Below are 21,431 nucleotides of genomic sequence, written 5' to 3' on the forward strand. Positions count from 1 at the left end.
AACTTCTACGTATAATATTGGAAGCTTTTGATTTGAAATTATTTAGAAATCATGCTAATATGTGATTGAGTCTTAGTGGTGTTCACTTGTTAACATATATCTGATTGGAATTAAAATTGCTATCTTTTCTAATTTCTTGATAGATATAAAATTATTATTTTATAACATGTTACAAAGAGCTAATTATACACAGAAATTTGAGACTATGACCATAGTAACATTACATAATACTCTTATATACTTTCCTATGCATGATTCAAGGCCCTTCTAAGCTTATTAACTATGGAGGGAACCTTTCAAAAAAGCTATATTGGCCATCTCAAATAAAGTGGAATGGGAAAAAAAAATAGAATCAAAAAGGAAAGAGCATAGTAACTTTAAGTTTCAATTTACTAAAGAACTTTGTTAAGTATTTATATAATATCTTCATTCTGGGCAATGAAGTATAACATTTGTTCTGTGCTCTATATAATTCTAGTAACTTCTAGGTCTTCAACTCCAGTGATGCCAGGAAAAGTAATCATCACTTTTTATTATCAATGTCCAATGGATTATTTTTATTATATATATAAATATATATACACACATATACATATATATTTTTTCAAGTCTTTTTACAAATAATTTACAAATATAAGAAAAGGATAGTAAGAACAACTTGAAATTTCAATAAATAATTTGGCACAACAAACTCAAATTTGTATTCCATAGCTCCAGGGTTTTAAAAGTACATAATAGCAAAATGGTTAATGTTCTTTGAATGCAGGTGACTGCTCATCAGCTTGTCATAAATTCACCTGAAATGTTTCTATTTTAAAAATGTTGAATCCGGTGTCAAGTACATTTCTGGTTGGTTCTCGCTTATTATTTTAATTGTTTTTGCTCTTGCATGGTCAAACGGTGTATTTTAAACTTTAACACCTTATAATTTTGACAGGATGGCCATTTTCTTCTATAATACTAAAACATTGATTAGTAGATCAATCCACTAGTTCTATTTCTGTATCATCTTTATCCTTCTAGTCATCTTAGTGTAGATACTTGTATTGAGCATATGTCCATTTACAAACGCTACTAAATTAGCATTGGAACCAAAATGGGGGAAAAAGAATAACAGGAAGAATATGGTTAAAATTTATTTTAAAATTCAAATTGGTTCAGGTATTGCTGGAAAATACTGCATGATTCTTCTTATTGAATGACTGTGTGAGAAATGCCTTATTTTCTTTTTGTCCTTGGAAACATTATTTTCTGTTACTCTTTTGTCCATTATTTTGGTTATTTTTGTTATTGTTAGAAATAATTGAGAAAACATAAAATAATTACCATGGTCATGAAAAATCAATATTTCAACATATGGGAAAGATCATTCACTAAGATCCTAGAATACATCTTAGATTCATAAAAGAATCTAAAGAACCCATGTAACAATTGTAAAATAGGAGTTTATTCAGTTATTTTTAAATGAGTAAATTTTCTTTTTGCTTTTTGGAATAATTTTAAGAGTAAAAGTACCAAAAGGTCAGCCCTCACAAATTCCTTTTGAAAACAACCAAAATTAGGGACACAAGCCCTAATGATATATTTCACCCTTTACATTTTGCCAGCTAAATATTATGAATTTTTCTTGGCATTATCATTAGAAATTATTCTAAGTGCCTAAATTCATCTTGGCAGCACCAGGTTCATTGTTATCAGAAATAATGAAAAAGGGCTTAGTATGAAATACTTTTATCATGCTGCGGAATGCATGGCATATCTTAATGATACAGAAGCTGTCAGCCACCAAATAGTATGTACTTTTTCAGTATCAGGTTTTCTGGAATATGAGAAATAATACTTGATATGTAACCTAACATCTTCTTTCTCTTTTTCTTGCAGACATTTGTGAATGATATAAGGATTCCAGAACAGAGTTATATTACCCTGAAACTTGAAGATAAGCTGAGATTTGGATATGATATCCTTATATGATTTTGTGAATTTATCCAATTTATTAAAAAATATTTACTCTGGTGTTAATTAACATTTCTGAGACATAGAAATTCACAATATAGATATGCTAGAAATCTTTATTCAATGACTTCCTATACTAAAATACTAGATGTTTTAAAAATATATATTTTTTCAGTTATTATTTTTGTTTCTAAAATAATCCTGGAAAAGTTGATGAACTCATCTTCCCAGTTTATATAGTTTCACTAGCAGTCTCTCTGCAGTGCTATTGCACATGTCATTTGTATATCAAAGAATTTAACTGTGGAGAGAACAGGTGTAAGGGGAATGTTTACTTTTTGTACAGCCCAGGGGTTCCTTTCAGGTGGATGACAATGGCACAAATAAACTTCCTGGGAGGAATAAGAATAAGAATTTAAAATTCTTTTGTTTAAAAAATTAGAGTCTAATAACTGAACGGGGACACTACTACCTTACACTACATAGGATAGCTTAAAGAATCCCTGGAGAAGAAACATGATTGAAGAAGAAAACATTTCTGTTCATCAAGGCACAAAATTTTATATAAAAGACTTTCTTATATTTAATTAAAATACAGATACTCCACATTATGCTGAATTATTTTTAAGTTTTAGTGTTTTTTAATTTTGACTTTTATCTGGACTTTGACACTAAAGAATATATTAATCAGTGGCAATCTGGATGGACTTTTATCACTTTAGCAGAGAAATTGTAATCTCAACTAGAATAGATGCTGAAAGTTAATGTCCTACTAACACTATAAAAATCTGTAGTACCATTTAAAATTTATGAAAAATAAAATTTAAAAGCTTTAAATTTTAAAATTCTTATATAAGAATTTTAAATTCTTATATAAAATTCTTAAGAAAATGTTTTATAGCTTGTCTTAATGTTTACACTTGAAGAGCTAAAGGACTATATGAAAAGTCAAACTATTAAATATGAATGCTTATTTGTTGTATATTTTAAATCTTTAAATTATCATACATAAAATGATTAAGTATTAGCATTAAAACCTTGGCGAGTGAGTCATTTTCCACCAGCATGTTTTCAAAAAATATATGTAAGTATAGTTTATATTTACGTATCTTTGATTCTGTTAATATCAGTTGTTTTAAAACATGAGAAAATACTAAAGGCTCAACTTTTAATAAACACTGTGAACTTAACTTTGAATTTTAAATCAAGAATAAACTATTAAGCTAGACATGGTGTCACATGCCTGTAGTATTAACTATTAATAAATAACCCTGACTTTACAAATTGTACAGTATTTTCTTAAGAGCAAACTAACTTTTTTTTTTTCTTAAAGGAGAATTGAACCATGGGAGTAGATGTGAAGGTAGTGAGAAAATGGTAGTATTTTGTATGCATTTTAAAGATGGAGCCAGTAACATATCCTGATTAGGTTGGATGGCGAGTGAGCAAAAGAGTCAAGGTGGGGGGGGGTCAAGATTTTGGTCTAAGCAGTAGAAAAAATGAATTTATTATTAACTGCGGAAATCTGTGTAGAACAGTTTTATGGGAAAAAAAAGAAAAATCATCTCAAAAATCAGTTTTAGATTTAATTGAGGTCATTATTTTTCTGTTTTCTATTTGTAATTCTGCTCATTCCTTTTTTGGGTGGAAGCTGAGAACTTTTTTTCTGGTACTGTTGTTTAGTGCTATAAATTTTCTGCTAAATACTGCTTTAATATTCTGAATACTCTCTAATTTCCTTTTTCATTTCTTCTTTGAAACTGGCTATAGATATGTATGTTATTTCATTTTCAAATATTTAAGGAGTTTCTCAAAGTTCTTTTTATTACTGATTCATAATTTAATTTTGTTGTAGTTAGTGAACATACTTGAACATACTAGATTCTGTTTAAGAAAGATTAACAAAATTAAGCAGGATATTTTCCAAAGCTCCACAAAATTCTAGAAATTTCAGAATTTTCACTTTATACGTTAAAATGTCTACAGCTTCCATTATGCTTGGGAAGTCTTTTCCCCCCAAGTAGTCAATGGTAATTCCTTCCTTAGAGTGATTGTTGAGTGCATTGAATTGATAAAATAGAATAGAATTTAGTATATGATATAAAGGTTCTTTCATTACAGGGTTAAGTAATGTTGGGAAATGTGACCTCTACTCTTTAGTGAATAGATCTTTTTAATATACAGAAGCATTGTTCTTTTGGCACCATAATGAAAGCATTCATTATCCCTAGCACTTGGGTCTAATTTGTATACAATCAGTTGTTTGATAATGTAATATAATCCTGATGCAATACTGGAGCAAAGAGGTGGTTGTGGTTGCTCTATGATCCCTCATTATAGCACTTATTTTGCGTTTGCAAAGTGAACTTCATTTTTATTATGTTTATCAAAGAGTAATCAAATTACTTTAGGATTTGCTGTTTGGTAATCATTGTGAGACATTTTTACATTTTTGGGTCTTGCTGTCAATATAATTTGATCCAGGTGCTTTTTTCTTCATTGTAATCATGTCATATTGTTTGTGAAAATTAAAAATGTCTTTGTGCTCTGATTAATAATACCCAGTTATTTTCTTCTTGAAGTCTAGTATTGCCTAATGTAAGAAGTACTTGCTGAATTTTAAGATTTTTAGTATTTAAAAATAAATAATTTGTTCTGGGGCTGGAGCTCAGTGGCAGAGCACTTGCCTAGCACTGGTTCGATCCTCAGCAGCACCACATAAAAATAAATAAAGAAAATAAAAAGTATTCTGTCCATCTACAACAACAACAACAACAAAATTTTTTAATTGCTTTTATTTTTCAAATACATGACGGTGGAATGCATCACAATTATTACTACACACGTAGAACACAATTTTTTTAATATCTCTGTTTGTAGATAAAGTACGTTCACCCCAATTCATGTCTTCATACATGTACTTTGGATAATGATGTCCATCACATTCCACTATCATTGCTCACCCCCTGCCCCCTCCCTTTTCCTCCCACCCCTCTGTACTATCTAGAGTTTTCCTCCCATGCTCCCTCTCCCTATCCCACTATGAACTAGTCACCTTATATCAGAGAAAGCATTTGGCATTTGGTTTTTTGGGATTGGCTAATTTCACTTAGTATTAATGCCATGATTTTATTCTCTTTTATTATATATGCCACATTTTTTTTTATCCATTTATCCACTGAAGGGTATCCAATTTTGCTGTCGTGAATTGTGCTGCTTTAAACATTGATGTGGCTGTGTCCCTGTAGTATGCTTTTTTTAAAATAACAACAACAATAAAAATTTTTAAATGAAAATTTTAAATGAGAATTGTAAATGTATTTTAACATTTAATATTAAGGAAAATTCTGTAATTCTTCTGTAATAAGTCTTGAAATAGGACAGTTTCCAATTATATTTGATGGCCATTTTAAGCTTGATTACCAGAATTTTGAAGTCCTTTTCTTCCTTAGCCCCGTTTACATACAAATCTTTTTACTGTAGTAAGAGGAGAAATGAGGGTCCCTGAAGAAGCCCTAAAGGTAAAAGTTTTTCCTTTTTTCAATCTTCCATTCACTAGTGTTGATTTTATTCATGGATGTTTCAGTTCCTTTTCTAAATGTATTTTGTAGCATGAGAAGTTTACCATTCAGCTTCAGTTGTCCCAGAAATCTTCAGAATCATCAGAATTATCAAAATCTGCAAGTGCTAAAAGCATAGATTCAAAGGTGGCAGATGCACCTACAGAAGTGCAACACAAGCCTACAGAAGCACTGAAAACTGAGGAAAAAGCCTCAGGTAAGCTAACCTCTTGAAAGTCCCATATTTATACTTGATTTTGAAGAAATTATATCCTTTGTTCTCAAAAGATTGGCCACTTGCTTATCAAAATAATTTTTATTTCATGTTTGTTTGCATTTTTCTGAATTATAACAACTGAAAGGGAAGAAAAGATGTTAATCCAATGCTTCATCATTATAATATCATTGTATAATTTACAGGTCAAAAACCTATGAAAATGCTTTGTATAAATAATTTCATTTAAACAAACAATTTGAAATCGATGGACATTATATTTGTCCAAATAAGAAATATATTCTGCTAAAAACTAAATATAGTTACTATGCTATTCCCATTAGGTTTTAAAAAAATTAGAAAATGGCTACTCATGACAATTTACTCTAGTTTAATCTTTTGTATTTGGCATCAATGACATTTCTAATGAGACTGGTTTTACTGTACCCTTGTTGGTTTTTGCCTACTTTCAACAAAACATCTTGTACTGGGACCATTTCTTGTCTAAATATGCAAGTCAAAGGTTATTTGTTTTAAGTGGTTCATTTATATACCAAAGAACTCAACACTTTAACAAAAAGCTTAGATATATATCAGCCAGTATAAATGTTCACATTCTGTAAGGTATTACACCAATAGTGTTATTACTTGTCGGGTGTTTTTCAACTATCTAGATTACACTTTGGATTTTTTTTCACTTGATTAATCAAGTAGACAATTCTAGCCTTCAAAGCATTGTTTTATCTACTTTAGGCAGATTTTTTCCTACCTCTTTCCAGATATTTCTGCTATGCCCCGTGGTACTCCATTATATGGACAGCCATCATGGTGGGGGGATGATGAAGTGGATGAAAAAATAGACTTCAAGTCAAATGGCAAAGCTGAAGAAAAAAATCATGAAACTGGAACATCAGGTAAAAATATCTCAATGACTATGACATTACATGGATATTTTGGGAATCATTTGTAATCTAAGCAGAAATCTGTCAACTCTGAAAAGAGGTGGTCTGCTACTCTAAAGCTTGATTTTAAAAAAAAAAGGTTGATGGCTATTTTAATGTCCTTATTATTTTAATATAAATTTCTTATTTATGAGTGACTCTCAAATTATTAATTTCAATCTTTTAAAAAGTAATTTATTTAAAGTATTTTTTCCTAGTTTATGAGATTGTTCAAACTGGTGACAGATTAATAAACTGGATATTTTACATATTTAAAGTAATTATTAAAATGAATTTTTAACCAAGGTAGTAGATACAAATGGATTTTATCTTTTCATTAGATTCACAAACATAACAATTTCTACGATGTTCAGAAATGTGATATGAAATTATAGCTTCTTTAAAACGTCACTATTCTCAATTTGTTGGGATTATAGTAGCAATAAGATTACCGTGTTCAGCTTCAAGAATGAAGAAATAGTTCTGGGTCAGAGTCTCAGAATAGTAATCAAGGAATATGTCTTTTGTTGATGAAGTAGTTCGGTGGTGAACTAAGTGTTCATAAACCAGATCAAGATTTCCAGGAAATAAATGGAGGTGTCAATTGTTTGTCACATACGGACATTGAAAAGACATCAGAACAGAAGGATTGAACAGCCAATTTCTGTGATAACAGGAGATTAAGATCCAGAACTGGTACCTGGGATGAATATGGAAGACTTAGTCTGACAGAGAAAAGGATAAATTTCATCCGAAGTTTTTCAGTTTTCTACCTTTGATCATAGTTCTACAAAATAAGTGAGACAGTTTTCTTAGTTGGAGAATTAAGAATGCTGTTTCTTTAGATATACTTTTATTAGGCCAGGACACAAAAATCTTAAGAAAGCTGGCATTATCAACTCAATCTTACTGTGTCCCAAACCGAATTTGTCAACTTTATAAAATAAATTTCTATCACAGTTTCCTAGTTTCTTTCACCAACACAGTTTACTTCACACCCAACCATGAAGTATTATTATTTAGTATTTAACATATCTTCAAATGTAAATAACAGAACTGTTTCCTGATACTAAACAAGAAGGACTTACTGGCTCACATGATTGAATACCACCATCATCTCAACAATGTTATCATCTAGCTAGTTTCTCCATCTTTCAGTCTTAACTGTTCACAATAGTTGCATACTGAGGGAGTTTCCCCTCATACTCAGGTTGCCTACCAGTCAAGGGTAAATGCTATCATATCCAGCAGAAAAGAACAAAGGTTGCTTCCAGAAGATCTCACAGAATGTGGAAGAAGAACATTCCTAAAAGTTTTCAATACATCTGTCTTCTCGTTGGCCTCGCACAGGTTCAGAAGTGTGTCACCTGCTTATTAATGAACCTGTCCCTGGTGAGACATAGGAGATTATCTCTACACCACTGTTGTTGGCCTTGAAGCTGAGTGTGGAGTTTTTTTTTCCCCTAAGGCACATGAGCTGTGTCAGGGAAGAGTGGATACCAGAGAATGTTGGCGTTCTTTAGAAAGAAGAAACAGGAAAAAGATACTGGAAGACAATCAAGAATGTCTACTTTATTTGAAAGTTTTTGTCTTCCCTTTTCTTCACCTTATCAATCTAATACATGACCTACTTCTGTTGCCTTTTTGTCCCACCAAGTCATAATTGAACTTTCTAACTTAAGTTTGGGCCCTAAAAAGCTAAACTGATCTTTATTTCATTTTTTTCAAGAAACTACACTGACTCCCATTTGCTTGCCAAATAGATTTTAATGTTTTTAAGTTTTATGTATCAGAGCTTTCTAATTTTGCTCTACTTTTTCTAGAGGGCCTTATATTCCAGTATCAGTTGTTATAGTGTTCTCTTCCAATTTTGGAGAGAATATGATAATTCCTGCCTGTTCTGTTCTCCCTCAGGTTTCAATACACACAGACATTGAATAATATAAAATTCTAAATGATGTATTTGTATATATGTATTGCTAATATGTGATACTGTTTAATTCACTATTTTTGAGTAAGCCTTCTCTCCACAACTTATCTCTAAATTCCTTTCTTCAAGAATCACATATCATGCTATCATTGTGCACTAGAGCCACCTGGTAGAGAGGGAATTTTTTTTTTTTAATGTCTTGTGCTCTATCAGATTCTGTTGGTTAATAGTTCAGTGAGATTATTGCTTGCTTTGTCATTTTAGTATAAGGATAATACCATTTAATATTTGTCATTTGCAGTTTATTAAAAGATAAGATGAGGTTTACTTACTGGAATAATCTATGAATTCATCAGAAATTTAAAAATCAGGTTTGAAATGTGTATCAATTGTTATTAAATTTGATTATTTTGAAATTAAAGTGTTTTTAAGAATTTAAATTTAAAAAAATGTTTCAAATTATGGAATATAAATGATCAATTTAATAACTTATACTCCAAGTATACTCATGCAGTATAAACAAAAAGTGACTTCCTTTTTGGATACCCATTTTTAGAATTGAAAAACTTGGTACTTACTATGGAAGGTGAATATTTCAGAAAGGATTAAAACCTGTCTATTACTAATCATTTTTTATATCCCCCTCTGTGTGTCCACATGTCTAGAATCTCCTAAAAACTTGACACATAGTCTAAAAAACTTAGAAGCAAATGTATACATTAGAACAAGCCAGTTTTCTTGAAATTCTGTGAATATTTTCAATCCTACTAAGGAAAATTTTTCTTCAACGTAGTTATAGCTGCGTTCTTCAATCTTTGGTCTCAACATTAATTTAAAGGCTCTTTAAATATTGTATACATTTTGAAAAGGCATGTATACTATATGTAGTAGCTTCTTGATTCTTTTTACAGTAATTTTTAAAAATCCAGACAAACTAAATTTGGAGGCTTTTAAGTTGTAACTTCTTTTTAGCAAAAGGAGTTTCACAGAAATCATAATTTGAAATACTTCACTAGGCTAAGTTGGGTAAATGTCTAAAGCAGAATGAGCCATGGTAATTATAGTCTGTGATTTTAAATTAGTTGAGTATTAGTTTAGTACAGAAGAATGCATTATAAGTATCCCTGATAGATCACACAGTCATAAAGTACCCTCAGAGCATAAGCAAGTTATCACCAGTTGCTTTTCTGATTTAGATATACAGAATTAATTCTAACATAGTCAGTTGTTAAATAATTTTTTAAAACCTAGTAGTTGAGATTACTAAAATATTGATATAAACAAATAATTAGTATATAGTTTAATTTTATATAACAAAAATGACTTTTAAAAGATAAATGAATGTTAAATTCATAAATTCCAAACTATGTTGGCAGTATTCTAAAAGAAGAAAGCTGGGGTTTTTTTCTATCTTAATTCGTAAGCCCTATTAATTTTGCTATTAGGCATTTTTAATAGGACCACACATTTCATTTGTTTTTACCATCTTCAGGAAAAGGAATCTGACTACATATAATTAATTTTCCAGGTGATCAAACTTCACTTTTACAACAGTTTTTAAAAAGTTTAACCATTTCCTAAGTTACTGTTAAATGCATTACCCCTATAACTACTTGAGCAAAGAAGTCTGAGTATAGTGTAAATTTTTTCTCTTAACTCAGAATCATCGTTATTTGTATCAGTTGTTGAATTATGATATCTTACAATGATGTCCTCAGAAGCCTTTGAAATATGTAAAGCTTCTCAGTATATACTGAGTGATACTGGAATACAATGTTTTTGAGGCCATTTATCTGCTCTTGATTGTCCCTTGCACTGATAATGTAGGGTTTTCCCCAGTATCATCCTTTCATTTTCAGTAGTGAGCAAAATTGAGTAGTTTTAGTAAAAGATAATTTTATACTGAAAATTATTATTCTTAGATAATTCTTTTGCCTTCTTTTTAGCCGTGTGTGTGTGTGTGTGTGTGTGTGTGTGTGAGAGAGAGAGAGAGAGAGAGCAGCTTACTACTTCTACTATTTTGGAATTGGAGCTTTATGTTTTCTTTCCCACACATTAGCACATGGAGATGTTAATGTCCCATTCTTTTGTAACCTAAAAACATATGTTTTTATGATTATTTCTTATTCAGAGTACTGTTAAGAAGTCAATTATTTAACACCTGATGAATTAAAATTTAACATGTATTTTAAAATTCACTTAATTTAAGGGTTAGAAACAACATAATTTCCTTGTATTGCCTTTTCTTTCTAATAAATTTTCTGTACACAATTTTTCTATCAGTCTGTTTAAAACCAAAATGGATTTTTGAGCAGAGAAACATATTTCATTTGAACTTGCTTGGTAATAGACCATCTCAACAACAGGGCAGTTTAATCAAGCTTTTTCTTTTGCATTTGCTTTCTCTAATAAATACTTAAAATATGTACTTAAAATAAGCATTTTAGCTGTCATTTTCATTTATATACCTTTATGTATTTTATTATAAAGCATCTCTTTTCATACCTTTATATTAGTTTCTGAGGCAACAAAAGAAAAGTGAAAGTGTTCCAGGGTTGGTTGTTCCTTCTGCTTGCCATCTTGTTAATAATCTGAGGCTTATAATTCAGCTCCTTCAAATATTTTTAACACTTGTACATACTCAACTATATAGAAATGTAAACTAATTTTCTTCTGGATTACTGGCAGGCAACTGAATTTTCTATTTTTTCTTTTTTCTTTCATATTGCTGCTTGGATTGCTATGCTTTTGTGCAAATCACATGTTTTATCTTTACTCTTTTTGTCTTTATAAGATTGTCTATCTTCTTCCAGGAATCACGCATCAGTAATATTTCTGTCATTCTAAAATTCATATCTCTAAATGTAATGGTAAACGATGGTAAGTGGAATCATTACTTCTAAAACATGACTTACATATTTACTTTATATCCTCATTTGAGTATCTGTTTTCCATTGGAGCTCTACATTTATTTAAAGATGTTTAAGACATCTCATCCTGCTGACTTGATAAGGAAATCCATGCTCTTCATATATATATATATATATATTAATATTTATTTATTTATTCTTCTTTAGAACTTGAATCTCCAGCCCCATTTGATTTCACTTCTTTTGTACCTTGATAATTTCTAGATCCAAGTTGGAAAAATTATGGACCTAGCCATGAAAGGTTCACTTCTTCACTGCTTCACTATCCTTTGCTATTACTACTACTTATCTTGCATCTGCTATTAGTTAAATGGCATGTTTATAATCAAGTTCTTTCTTCTCTGTTACATTTTTTGCTGATGATAGAATGCCATTGTTTTTCATCCAGACCATGATCTGCGTTCTGATCCTTACAAAATAATGCACTGGTCATTATCAGTCTCCTTCAAATGCTAGAAACCCCCAAATATTTTGAATTCTCTCTTATTTTTCTCATTAGGGTGCAGCATAGATGCCAAGCAAGTTGAGGAACAGTCTGCAGCTGCAAATGAAGATGTACTTTTTCCTTTCTGTAGGGAACCAAGTTATTTTGAAATCCCTACAAAAGAATTCCAGCAACCTTCACAAATAACAGAGAGCACTATTCATGAAATCCCAACAAAAGACACACCAAGTTCCCATACAACAGGTGCAGGGCATGCTTCATTTACCATTGAATTTGATGACAGTACCCCAGGGAAGGTAACTATTAGAGACCATGTGACAAAATTTACTTCTGATCAGCGCCACAAGTCAAAGAAGTCATCTCCTGGAACTCAAGACTTGCCAGGAATTCAAACAGGAATGATGGCTCCAGAAAACAAAGTAGCTGACTGGCTAGCACAAAACAACCCTCCTCAAATGGTATGGGAAAGAACAGAAGAGGATTCCAAAAGTATAAAAAGCGATGTTCCAGTGTACTTGAAAAGGTTGAAAGGTAAAGTAAATGATCATTTCAGAACTTCCTATTATATAATTAAGAAAATTCAGTTTTCATAGTTAGCAAACTACTAGTAAGTAAATATATAGTAGAAGACATCTGCTTTTTCAAACTTTATGTTTAACTTTAAAGCTCAAAAGCAAACCACACTGCTCATGTCCAACTTTTATTCACAATAGTCTTTCTTCATTTTCTTCCCAAAGCCATATTGTAAATTTTTATATATGCCATTAAATGCCCCCCCATGGAAATATCAAATTAATTTAGTGCATCGGTGGAATTTCCTAAAAGACAATTCCCATCACTTCTTTTGTTTAAGGAAAAGATATATCCAGTTTTATTGTCTTATGATGCTTCTAAATATCAATATCTAGATTTTGAAAGAAATTTTAAGCCATTAGGTATGGACTAAGAGTTCTACTTGGGTAATATAATCATATTGTTGATGGAGTACTTCAAATTGTTGTTAGTGGTTACTTAAGAAACACTTGAGTTTACAAATATTTACTGGATACTTATTAATCTAATTTTAAAATTTTTTTCAGTATTTAAACTTTATGAGAATTGTAGTTGAATGTTCATATTCAAAACTTTATAATTAAACACTAATGGTATCAGCTGATCATTTTTTCCTATTGATTTTGCCAGTTCCTTTTTTAAAAGAACTAATTGAATACAGATTTGTATTACTTTCACATATTTATTTAAATAAGGTATATATAAAGGAATGATTTTGAATTAATTATGATTATTTATTAATGGCCATTCTTTTGTATATTAGGAGTCAATGAGTTTTTAAAAATGGCTCTTTGAGGTCAGAGACCATATATTACTTTACTTGTATCGTTAACACTTTATATGGGACTTAAGCATATGATAGGTACAGAGTAATTCAAATAAACAGTGAATGAATTCATTCTCCATGGCAAGACTGACCCTGGCTTAATGCCTACTTTGTGTCCTGATACCCTACTATAAGAGGTCTAGTAATGAAGAAATTGTACTCTCACTCTTATTTTGGATTTGCTTCTAAGACATTTCAGGACAGTGAGATAATGTGATTAATTCTTTGTGCCTATTATAGCACTGTAGTCATAAGTGGTTACCTGGCATATGTACTTTTGAGTTGTGATTATAATCTTTAATTCGTATAGACTTTATTATACATAATTGAGACCTGTGTATGCATGTATAGGTTAAATCTTATAAATAAAAGCCATACATTTGTTAGCTGATGATTTATATTAATTGGATAAGTAATACTGATACTCTACTATAAGAGGTAGTACGAGACTTGAAAATTTATTGTTTTTAAAAAAATCATTCTTATCAAATATACAGTATGATCTAAATTAATAAAAGGGTACCATTTAAAACTATCTTTGTTAAATCCTTTTGTAACTTTGTAAAGTCATTATAACTTTTCTGTTAGATATTTTTTGATTAGTACGTTATAGTTGTATATAATCGTGGGATTTGTTACATATTTGAACATGCACATAACAAAATTTGGTCAATTTCACTCCTTAGTATCTCTCTTTTCCCTCTCACTTCCATTTCTCTCTTCTTCTTCCTCTACTCTATTGTACTCCCAAGTTTTTAAGCCATTATTTGAAAACATTCTGTGATTTTGAATAAGACTTTTGTGAGCCTAATTTCAAATAGAGTTATTAAGGACTGCGTTATCTGTGTCACCACATTAATCATTAGATATTTTTAAACTAAAATATCTAAGGAATTAATTAAGGAATTAGACAATCAAATAGGTAGACATATATTCCAATAAGGTGCTGCCGCTGGGAAACCTTTTGGATTTGACTTTATGCCATTTTGCATAAAGTCATCAAAAAACATGTTTTTTTTTCAAGTCTAACTCATTTTGATCCAAGATAGACCCATTTTATTTCTTCAAACTTAACTTACAAATGGCATTTGACTCTATACAGAAGTCTGAACTGCTTCATTGGACAATAGTTTTATATAGTTTAGGATATCAAGATGATACATTAAGACTCTAAATAAATGCAAATATATAACAGTGTATAACAATTTTTCAAAAATTATAGACTTTCAGCAACTACTCATATTAGTCCAAAAATTCAAAGTAGGCAAAACAAAACAAAAATATCTTGCTCCTACAAGAGTAAAGTGCACGCGCTTTGGGACAGTGAGGAAAATAATGTTCACAAAGCCCATACACTTTCACCCTTTAGGAGAGTTGCACCTTCTTTGGCTATAGTGGTGAGGTACAGATGACCTATCCTAAGAAGTATTTTAAAATTTCAGTGTCTTTAGGCATCATTAATGACAAGCAGAGGGAGGGAAAAAAAAAACTGGTGAGGAGAGTTTGCTAGGGATCTTTTTAAGTAAAAAACAGAAGATTGGATCTCTGATCAGATGTCTTGTATAACACTGAGAAATAAAAGAATGAATAATAATTTTCCAACCAAAGAAAATGGCTATTCTTAAGCTATACGAGAAAGATATTTGAAAGGGCCTTATACCACTGGGTTCCAAATTTTATATATTGAAATAAGAATTAAAGTCTATAAAATGATATTTTCATTAAAATACTTTTATACACATTTTTTAAAGGTTATTCATTTTTATAAAAGAAATATTGAAGTTTTATTATTTTCAGCTCTTACAAACTGTGTTCCTTTTCAGCATATCCAATATAATATTGAAATAGGTTTGAAATGTATGTAATGTTTTTAATGAATTTTGTATTTGAACTAGTGGTTTTATTTGGGTTTTCTGTTCCACCTGCTATCCATGACCTCTGGATTCATTATTTGAGGCAGAGATTCCATTAATTCAGTTATTTTTTTTTCTTTTTAGGTTTCATTTTGAATAGTTAATAATTTGAAGAAAGAATTTAAGATTTGTTTGTCAAATCTTATTTTATAATATTAATTACTATCTCTTTAGTGGAAATACTCCCCAAACCCCCATTTTTAAATTTTATTCATTTTCTTTCTTTCCCTTGCCTATCACTTTTCCAAAACATCAACCTTTTCTGCAAGTACTGCCATTCTTTCTTTTCAGTTTTCTCATTCCTTTTATGTATTCCATTTTTATAACTTGTCCTCTTAAATTATTACCACTAATTGGTGACATCTAAATTTATTCATGGGCATTAAAACTTAACTATTTCATTAGCCATGTCTTCTGCTTCCCACCCCTCCAGTCTTTCATTTTTCATCATTATTTTGTTCAGTAACACATTATTCAGCTTGTGTTCAAATTAAAGTTTGTTACCAAACTTAAAAATCAGATTTTGTCCTGGAAGCATTGGAATATATCAAAGTGCATTACAGTGTTCTAGATTGATTTATAGCTTCCAAATATATTTTCATTTAAATCCATTTACATATGTATAATATTCTATACATATTTTTAAAATATGTATAGAATAGCTCTAGACTTCCTAATAATTTCATACTATTGTAATATAGATATTACCCCTTGAGTCTTTGTCCAAAGGAGCGTAGATTTATTTAAGGATTTGGTAGACTATTCTTTTCTTTGATAGAATACTTTATTTAACTTGTTAAGGTACCAGAGTTTAGAGCACAAATGCAATCTTCAAATATTCTCATAATTAGAACAACACAGGAAAAATTTATAGGAAAAATTAGGGGGAATTACAGATTTGAATCTTTATTAAAAAGGAAAGGCATACTGAACTTTGGAAAATATTGATCATCACATCACATTTTTATGGTATTTGTATTTTCTTTTCTGCATAATCATTTTAGTGGTGTCATTGTTTTTCTTATCTTTCTACCTCTCAAATGCAAAAGTCATTTTTATTGTTAAAATTGTTAATATTTGAAGGCAAAATTAATATTTATTGACATTATGAATACAAACTATGACAGATGATAGTATCGTTTATCTACTAAGGCATCAATTAATCATTATAAAGTTGAGATTTAGAGAAAGAAAAGCAGTCCTATTCAGTTGTTTATAAAGGCCCCCATTGTTGGTTGATAAAAATTGAATATAACCATTGCAATTGAGGGAAGTTTGCAGAGCCTGTTACTGAAAAGAACATATGACTTTGGATGAAAGGGGAGGGGAGAGGTCAAAACAAATAGCACTTTTGTATACACTTCTAACTTTCTACATGGGATTATTTTCTTCTCTATTATGTGATTTCTCTTTTTCTGTGTAGGAAATAAACATGATGATGGTACACAAAGTGACTCAGAGAATGCTGGGGCTCATAGGCGCTGTAGCAAACGTGCAACTCTTGAGGAACACTTAAGGCGCCACCATTCAGAACAGAAAAAGCTACAGAAGGTGCAGGCTCCTGAAAAGCATCAAGACCAGGCTGTTGTAAGTGAAACTTCTTTTATAATTGCATTCTTTAATGAAGACCACCCCAGAAAAAGAGGGTCATATTCTTTTACTCAAAGTACAGGAGTCTTGTGTCAGGAAACTACTTACTCTACACTACATACAAAACTTGAAAAAACAAAATCTCCAATAGCAGATGCCAAAGTGGTTTCTTTGTCTTTACAGACTAGCTCTGCGCATCACAGAGGGGGGCATGGTGTTCCACATGGGAAATTGTTAAAACAGAAATCAGAGGAGCCATCGGTGTCAATACCCTTCCTACAAACTGCATTATTAAGAAGTTCAGGGAGTCTTGGGCACAGACCAAGCCAGGAGATGGATAAAATGTTAAAAAATCAAGCTACTTCTGCTACTTCTGAAAAGGATAATGATGATGACCAAAGTGACAAGGGTACATATACCATTGAGTTAGAGAATCCCAACAGTGAGGAAGTGGAAGCAAGAAAAATGATTGACAAGGTAAATAACTGAAATTTGAGTATAATGTTAGTTGTGTGGTGTATTTAACTGTTGGAAATTATTGGAGAGTCAACACTGAAATGTTCTCATGCAGTCAGTGTTATTGGAACTTCAGAGTTTTGTTAGGGAGCTGTGAGACTAATAATAAGACCAAATTGCTTTCTTAATTATTCTGAATTTGCCTGAGTTTCATATGTATGGTCCTGAACATTTAAACTGTTTGGACCTTTTAAGGCTATGTAAATTTAAAGTAGGCTTTAAAAATAGTACACTTTAGACATACTCACTTTGCATTTATTTATGTCACAACTAAATAGAGTTTTAGAATTGTTAACATAAATGTGTTAACTACAGGTTTCCTTTCTACTAATTTCATGTTGGAAGCACATGAAAATACATGTTTTAATTAATATGTCCTTATTTTTTTTTCTGTTCACTGCTGTCTTTGATGATAGAAAAGCAGTGTATGAAAACAAAATCAAATTTTTTTGTATTATGTTCATTTTAGCTAGATTATGCCTAGTCATGATGATTATATAAATTTTCTTGATGATACTGATTAATGTGTATAATGATTATTATTTGGCTTAAAAAATAGTTTTTCTTAATTATGCCCATGGTAATAGAAAGTCAGCTTTCAAATTAGCTGTTTGTTTTACCGCCTGGAAAGTAACAGCATAAGTTTGTCTAAACATTTATTTATTTTAAAAATTATTGTTACTCAAAAGTTGAGTGCTTCTTAAATGAGCAACATTAATATCACTTAAGAAACCAACCCCCAGATATACTAAATTAGAATCTGTACTAAAAACAAGACTGCCCAATAATTCATATGCACATTAACAGTTGAGATGCACTAGTTTAGATAACGAATTTTCAGAATGGTATCTGAGGGAGTGGGCAAGATACCTAGCCCTATGGGATGCAGGAAAAATATTAAGACTTATGCTCACTGTTTTGTATAATTTTTCTACTTTGAACTGTTTTCTCCAGTGTATACAATCTATTAATATATTGACAGACATATAGTTTCTAAACATAATATTTATCAAAGAGTATCATGGTCAAAATATTTTACTGTGGAAATGCACAACTCCAAACATTTGGAGACCCATTTGCCTGTGGAATAGTTGTTATTGTAAGCAATATATTGTGGTTGTTAACAAAAGAAATGGTCACACTACTGATAGAGAAATCTACAATTATAAAATAGGATTCATTTAATGAAGTAATGATATTATGTGACTGGATAAATAATTTACTTATTCTTGAAAAAAAGCTGGGACTATACTGAAAGGAAAACAAGGATTACAGCATTATCTTGTGACTACCAAAGTAATAAAAGAACTGAGATTTCATTATTTATGATCAAAGCTGAAAACCAAATCTAGGCTAATTAAAGTAAGGCTCCGGGGGAAACAAAAAAGCCCAGAACCAGGAATCAAATGTCTGGAGAAATAACCTGTGGGTGTGGAGAAAACAAAGGCCAAGAATAGCAAACTTGACAGCATAAGAAGTGCTTTGGGATGACTGGAGTAGATATGGGCAACATATCAAATTGCTTGGATGAACTGTCATCTGTTTTCTCCTTTTTGAAATTTTGGTGTGTGGAACAGGAGTTGGGGCCATCTGCTGCTGTCCATCTAAATCTGAATGGTCCTGAAAACTTTCATATGGTCTTTTTCCTATTTCATTCCATCATTTGTGAAATGGTTTATTTCATTGATAATGTGCGAGGTTTTGCATTAGGGATGGTGATGCAAATAGAAAAAAACTGAGTTCTTTCTTTCAAGAATGAATGCATAGTGGGGTAGAAAAGTGAATTAAAGCCAGACATGGTGGCCTATGCCTGTCATCCCAGGTACTTGAGAGGTTGAGGCAGGAGGATGGCAAGTTCAAGGGTAGCCAGACCTTGTCTCAATAAAAAATAAAATGGGCTTCAAAATTGAAAAGGCAATTTAAAAGCTGTTGTCCTGTCCAGCAGTCAGTCAGTTATGACTGTCATAATCTTACATAAGAAGACTGAGCTAAAAATACATATTTGGGAATATTAGAGAAGAGAGGGGAGTTATGCAGAACTAAGAGATGAAACTACCAGTGAAGCTATATAGAGTAATGGGACAAAGTGTGAAATTCTTGGCAATACCAACATTGGTGGACATAGTATTAGAGTGAACAAAAGAAAACTGAAGAGGATCAGACAGGAGTAAGAGAAAACCAAAAGGAAATGTCATCTGGGAATCAAAGCAGAGTGGAAAAGAAGTAAGCAATACTGTACTGATGTTAAGTATAGTAAGCAGTGAAACACCTTTTCAGTTCATCCACAAATACATTGCTTACCTGGGATTAAAGATGATCAGAAAAGTTATTTGCATCTTACCTTAGAAGAAGAAATTATGTATAATTAAAATAGTATCTCTTTAAAAGAAATGACCAGGCCAAAATGCCCTATTCTTGTTATTCTGTTTTGGTGTTGGTTCTCTCCTTTTCCCCAACCCCCAAGTTAAGAGAGTACAACAGTTTGTTTTGTATTTTGGGGTTCTGTCTGTTAATGATGTCCTTATATTTTTTGCACATCCCGAAGTTCACTGTTTATGAGGGTGACACATGCCTCATATTTATAAAGACCTCTTAAATTTTGTATCTATGTTTACATGAAAATGCACTATAAATGCTGTTGCCTACCTGAATTAAAAAAACTCATCTCTCACAGTAATGATATTCTCCCCCATTTACTCCTGCCTCTTCTCTACCTTCCAAAGAACCCATCACAGTACCAGTTTCTTTTTTCTCTTCCATTCAAAACAGATAATACTAAGGGAAGAGGAAAATCTTGTCAGGCTACTTTTTTATTTTTTATTTTTGATACTGGGGATTGAGCCCAGAGGTGCTTAACCACTAATCCACATCCCCAGACCTACCTTTTTGTTTCTTTTGTTTTGTTTTTACATTTTAATTTGAGACAGGGTCTCACTAAGTTGCTTAGGGCCTCACTATGTTGCTGAGGCTAGCCTTGAACTTTTGATCTTCCTACTTACTCTCCCAAGTCTCTGGGATCACAGGCATGCACCACCATGCTGGCCAGGGCTACTACTTTTAAGCTAAATAAGGAAAAACTTAAAAGTGAGAACAGAAAGTTAAACATTGATCAAGAAAAAATATTAGTCATTATAGATAGTGAGGCTTTGTGCTTTTAAAGTGTTTCTCCTTAAATTTTATACCACAATCAACTTCGTCCCATACTTTTCCTGGCCTGACTTATTAACTGTTCATTGTATCAGCATATCTCCCCCTAAAAGCCTATTGATAGCATGTTTTCTCTTTCCTCATGGAATCTGGACAGTGCTGGTTCTGAGATAACAGGTGGTAGGAAAGAATCCAGAACGAGAAGAACTATTACAAGATCAGAAACACAACATAAAGAATATCTATGGTAGTGAATTAAGGAAGTCAGTGCTGAGAATCTGGATCCTGGGGTAACAAATTAAATTAGACCCAAGTTAGAACCAGGGGAACCATGATAAACATCTTTCCTAACCCCTTTCTGGGCTCTTCTAACACTTTTTTTCTGAATTTTAAATTTAATTTTGATTACAAATATAAAATCAGTGTTAAACATTCAAAATGTTTTATTCTATTGAATTTAAGGGATTTTTTTTCTTTATAAGTGAATTAGATTTAATAGTATTTTCAATTTTTTAAAACTCCTCTCTTAAATCATCTTGATGGAGTTCTTTGACACCAGAAGCTAGAATTGCACATTGTTATTCTGTAGTTATATGTCAGGTGATTTTTGTAGGATGTAAGAACCTTTATATTGATTTGAACTGATAGATACCCTGCTTTCTTAACCCAGGAGGTACTTCCTCCTTGAGGTGATAGATGTTCTAGTCATGTCAATTAAAACCTAAGTAATTTTTTACTTTGATGCCTCAGTTATTATTTCAGAGTAAGCCTAAAAAAGCTTGACATTTTTTTTAATCATTATCCTTTTCATTTCTAAGGGAAGGTGAATTTGGAATTCTAACTGATATTTGAGATTTTAATCTAACACATAAGGGACTATGGATATTAAATTATCATTTTGGTCTATATTG

The 21,431-nt window shown here is 31.3% G+C and overlaps 1 protein-coding gene across 8 annotated transcripts in view; it reads left to right on the top strand.

The window, feature by feature from the left end:
* Positions 1–21,431, top strand: part of Cep170 (centrosomal protein 170) — a 118,407-nt gene that overhangs the window by 45,345 nt on the left and 51,631 nt on the right. For 5 of the 8 annotated variants that reach the window (XM_021727188.3, XM_021727185.3, XM_021727186.3 and 2 more), the window contains exons 4-10: positions 1,882–1,960; positions 5,419–5,477; positions 5,568–5,733; positions 6,510–6,644; positions 12,031–12,507; positions 16,691–16,854; positions 17,041–17,334. In XM_021727188.3, the coding sequence (XP_021582863.2) occupies positions 1,882–1,960; positions 5,419–5,477; positions 5,568–5,733; positions 6,510–6,644; positions 12,031–12,507; positions 16,691–16,854; positions 17,041–17,334 (1,374 nt within the window). The remainder of the gene's footprint in view (positions 1–1,881; positions 1,961–5,418; positions 5,478–5,567; positions 5,734–6,509; positions 6,645–12,030; positions 12,508–16,690; positions 16,855–17,040; positions 17,335–21,431) is intronic. The other 3 variants (XM_021727191.3, XM_021727189.3, XM_021727190.3) reach the window with 1 other exon arrangement.

This window comes from Ictidomys tridecemlineatus, chromosome 10 (genome assembly GCF_052094955.1).
Source record: "Ictidomys tridecemlineatus isolate mIctTri1 chromosome 10, mIctTri1.hap1, whole genome shotgun sequence".
Classification (NCBI taxonomy): domain Eukaryota; kingdom Metazoa; phylum Chordata; class Mammalia; order Rodentia; family Sciuridae; genus Ictidomys; species Ictidomys tridecemlineatus.